We start from the raw sequence: 5,000 nt of genomic DNA, 5'->3' as shown, positions 1-5,000 counted from the left end.
CACAGATGTCCAGTGACCTCCTGTCACAGCCCACCCCCCCCCCCTCTGCTCCTCTCATCATGCCCTCATGTCACGCCACATGCCACTCACCTCCCTCTGCCCGAACAGACAGTCTAGAATCTTCACACACACACACACACACACACACACACACACACACACACCTACATACATACATACATACATATATAACAGATATGTATTATTGCTTAAATACATAACTAACTAACGTGTCACATGAGAAGCAGTGGTTTATTGAAAATATATTACTTCTATTGGAGTTTGATATTGTTCATATGTCTCTTGGCTCCATTGTACTATTGCTTTTATAAGACGGTTGCCTAGGAGCAAGTGGGACTACCAGCGCTTTCGCCCAGAAGGTGTAAACGTTGATTTTGCATTCATATCTATGGTTGATTGATATCTATGGTTGCATTCATATCTATGGTTGATTGATATCTATGGTTGCATTCATATCTATGGTTGATTGATATCTATGGTTGCATTCATATCTATGGTTGATTGATATCTATGGTTGCTGAGGAGAAGCTCTGGTTGTTAGTTCCATTTCAGGCCAAGCCACGCCCCCATTAGTTCTGACATTTTGCCAGAGGGTCGTGGCTTTGTTATTCCGTGCCAAACACAGGGAATGAAGAAAGGATCCTACGGTACAACTGGATGAGTTTGTGCAGTAACAGTAACACTCTGAGCAGTCCTATAGGGGACATATAGGCCTACTATACTTCAGATCACAGGGCATTACAATGGGAAGTTTTAGTCATCCATTTTATAAATATCTTCCCCTCTCCCCGTCATCAAGAAATATAGATAAGAGATGTCCTTTTCCCTGCATGTAAGTGGGAACCTCACTTACTGTAATTACAAACAATTTGCACCATTCATTTCTCCTCCCAGTAACGACCATAATTTGCAGCAGCAGAGAGCTGACTGTCCCTGCAAGCCTTGTCTTGTGCTCCACAGTCAGAGAATGAAAGAATAATAGAGAGGGAGAGAGGGACTGAGAAGGAGATGGGAGGAATGTATAATAGAGAAGGAGAGAGGGACGGAGAAGGAGACGGGAGAAATGTATAATTAAAAGCCATCGTTCTTCCAGCTTGATGGTTCTTGTGAGCAGTCATTGCACTTCATATTTTCTCTCACTCTCTCTCTATCGCGCTCTCTCTCTCTCTCTCTCTATCGCTCTCTCTCTCTCTATCGCGCTCTCTCTCTCTCTAACACTCTCTCCCTCTCTATCGCTCTCTCTGTCTATCGCGCTCTCTCCTCTCTCTATCACTCTCTCTCCCTAACTCGCGCTATCTCTCTCTCTCTCGCTCTCTCTCTCTCTCTCTCTCGCTCCTCTCCTCTCTCTCTCTCATATCTGTCTTCATGGTGTCATGTCTATGCAGCTGTCATATTCATATTCATAGATGTACTCAGATTAGATGCCTTTTTAGGTCAACATTGAGAGGAACATGACACGTCGATGAGTTCACATCTAGTTTGAAGAATGTAAACCCAGATTCCACTTTCTGTTTCTTACTGTAACGATGTAAGCTGCTTTGCTTGTTTGCTTGCTGGTTTGTTTGTTTGTTTGTTTGTTTGTTTGTTTGTTTATGACTCCCTCCCCCTCCTTCTCACTGCTGACTCCTCCCGGTCTCTCCCCCCACCCCTCCCATCAGGACTATATGCAGGCTGTGACGTGTGTGTGTGTTTGTGTGGGTGTGTGTGTGTGTGTGTGTGTGTGTGTGTGTGTGTGTGTGTGTGTGTGATGCTCTCTCCCCTCCTCAGGACTATGTGCAGGCTGTGATGGGTGTGTGTGTGTGTGTGTGTGTGTGTGTGTGTGTGTGTGTGTGTGTGATGCTCTCTCCCCTCCTCAGGACTATGTGCAGGCAGTAACAGGTGTGTGTGTGTGTGTCCCCTCAGGACTATGTGCAGGCGGTGACGGGTGTGTGTTATGACGGGCTGGAGGGTCTCATCTACCTGGTGCTCTTCTCCTTCGTCACGGCGCTCATGTTCAGCTCCATCGTCTGCAGCGTGCCCCACACCTGGCAGGGGAAAAGGTAAGAGTGTGTGTGTGTGTGTGAGAGAGGGAGAGAGAGAAAAGGTGAGAATGTGTGAGTGCGTGTGTGTGTGAGTGTGTCTATTGGTGTGTGTGTGTGAGAGGGAGAGAGAGGAAAAGAGAAAGAAAAAGAGAGAGAGGCTGAGATGGAGAGCATACAGCTGGTCAAACTTGATGTCACATGACGTCTACCTAATCAAGGTATCAGTGCTGTTGCCGATACTGTGTGTGTGTGTGTGTGTGTGTGTGTGTGTGCCTATGGGTGTGTGTCTGTGAGATATCAGTGTGAGGTATCAGTGCCTGTGCCGATGCCGTCGCCCTGAGGAAGAAGTTACGTTAGAGTTGTTTTCAGATCCACATGACATAATGAGGTGTGACTTTCCATGTTGACAGCTCGTCACAGTTTGTCATTGTGTTCCATTCTCCCGCGTTCTTCCTGATGGTCTTCCAGTAGGGTGTCCAGATGCATTGTGGGGGTGTTGACCTTAGAGAGAGCAGTGACGTCTTAACGGACGATTCCTGGAAAACCACACAAATAATGACACCGCAGGGAACAACAACTATCTGAACCAACAAAGCCAACAAAACCAACTGCGGTTGGCATGTCACTGCGTGTGTGTGTGTGTGTGTGTGTGTGTGTGTGTGTGACCCCTAGTGTGGGGATCAATACCATCTCATGTCCTCGCGCCAACCGTGCCTAAACCGGATGCAGGTGCTTCCTGCCGTGCTACCATATCCTGTTGTCTGTGTGAGGTGCATGCTAAGCTGGCTGGGCCGTGTGGGGCTCGGAGGCAGTCATTACGCACTTTCAGAGCCGCACCGTTGCCACTGGCCCTGGGCCTCGCCTGGGGTACAGAGGGATTTAGTGTTGGAGCGCTCTGGAGCAAGGTTCCCACTGTCTTGGAAAATCCTGGGGAAAAGTCATGGAATTTTAAAAACCCATTTTCCAGGCCTGTTTTTCCAGGAGTTTTTGGTTTGGTCCTATGTAGGTCTGCACATTTCTGCTGCATGGTGCAATTGCCTGATTGAATTGACATAGCCGTACTATACTATTTGAAAAGGAATAGAAATTAAATTAATTTAATAGTTAGGCCTAACCGGAGGAGTAAAATATACAAAAGTGTGTACTTGTAGGTTTTGAAATGTTGTTAAAGAATGAAAAAAGGTGAGAACCTTGCTCGAAGCCTGAACGCTGCTGTGTAATTAACACACACACACACACACACACACACACACACACACACACCTGCCTTCATCCCAACCCACTCCACATCAGTCTCCTGTCTCCCTTACATAACCTTATTTCAATGCTGACGTGGATTTAATGAATGAGCAGGATGGATGTCATTGCTCTAGTTGTCTCCGCACCGGAGGCAGGGCGGGCGGGCGACTCCAGTCAGTCAGTCCGTCTGGCGAGGGAGGGAGCATGGAGACGGTGCTCTCTCTCTCTGGCATCCATATGGCACTGGAGCTCTTCTCCGAGGGTCACAGTGTGCAGACGCTGCTATGCCATCACCAAGGATTCATCCATTTTAGAAAGTGTGTGTGTGTGTGTGGCTGTGTGTGGCTGTGTGTGGCTGTGTGTGGCTGTGTGTGTCTGTGTGTGTCTGTGTGTGTCTGTGTGTGTCTGTGTGTGTGTCTGTGTGTGTCGTGTTCTCCCAATAGTTTGAGGGGCTTTAAACAACTTGACAAAGACCCATCCATATGGCACTGGAGCTCTTCTCCGAGGGTCACAGTCTGCAGACGCTGCTATGTCTGCCAGCACCAAGGACTCATCCATTTTAGAAAGGAGTCCCTTGTTCTGTGTGTGTCTGTGTGTGTCTGTGTGTGTAGTGTTCTCCCAATAGTGTGAGGGGCTTTAAATGAATAAAACTGGTTCTTGACAGACATGTTAACTAGTTGATAGTCACCAGGGGGAGACAAACTCCATTACACCATGCTCCAGTGCCTCAGTACATCCAGTATCAGCCTCCACTTGCATTCTCTTTGGGCTTTTAAACGTGTTGTTTCCTGTCTCTATTTAAATCCTTTCCTGCTGAACCTTTTGTCCTACCTGGAAATGAAGTAGTACATTCTCTCACTCACTCACTTACTCACTCTTTTACTAGCTCACTCTCTCTATCTTTCTCTCTCACACTCTCTCTCTCACTCTCACTCACTCACTCTCTCTCACACTCTCTCTCACTCACTCACTTTCTCTCTCTCTCTCTTTCACTCACTCACTCTCTCTCACACTCTCTCTCACTCACTCACTTTCTCTCTCTCTCTTTCACTCACTCACTTACTCGCTCACTCTCTCTCTTTCTCTCTCACTCTCTCCCTCGCTCATTCTCTCTCACACACACACACACACACACACACACACACACAGTCGCTGCACAGTGATCAGAGATTCTAATCCCCTGTGACATCACAGTTCTAACTCATCGGGTCTCTTTCCCACCCGATCCCGTGCCAGAGTGACTGATGATGCCGGCCAATCACGGCTTTGTAACGCGAGCCCAGCCAATCACGGCTTTGTAACGCGAGCCCAGCCACTCTGAATCCCCCTCGGCTTCCGCCGCCGTTTCTATTCCATGCCGGCAGCTCCTGGCATCGGAGCGCTGAGCCTGGGAAAGGCGGTGAATAAATGAGTAAAGGGTGAATGCCAAACGAGAGCGTGTGGCTGGCACGGCTAAGAAGCCGAGATTGAGCGGCACTCGGGTCGGTTAAGCAAAGTAAAGGGCGCCCTCTGCTGGCGTGTGGTACACAGTGCAGGCGCGGGAGAGGATGGATAGTCAATGGTGGTGGTGTTCATCTCATAGAGGAGATGACTGTGGAGGGAGAGGACATGGAGAGGATGGATAGTCAATGGTGGTGGTGTTCATCTCATAGAGGAGATGACAGTGGAGGGACAGGCGATGGAGAGGATGGATAGTCAATGGTGGTGGTGTTCATCTCT

At 48.2% G+C, this 5,000-nt stretch overlaps 1 protein-coding gene across 1 annotated transcript in view; it reads left to right on the top strand.

Moving 5' to 3' along the window:
• The window catches only part of ttyh3a (tweety family member 3a), a 67,137-nt gene that overhangs the window by 50,635 nt on the left and 11,502 nt on the right, over positions 1-5,000 (top strand). Inside the window, 1 exon segment of the mRNA XM_080856998.1 lies at positions 1,924-2,060. Within this exon segment, the coding sequence (XP_080713124.1) occupies positions 1,924-2,060 (137 nt within the window).

The sequence above is a fragment of the Sprattus sprattus genome, assembly GCF_963457725.1.
Source record: "Sprattus sprattus genome assembly, chromosome: 18".
In the NCBI taxonomy this organism is placed as follows: Eukaryota; Metazoa; Chordata; class Actinopteri; order Clupeiformes; family Clupeidae; genus Sprattus; species Sprattus sprattus.
Note: the sequence above shows the minus strand (reverse complement) of the source record. Positions and strands in the feature narration are given on the sequence as shown.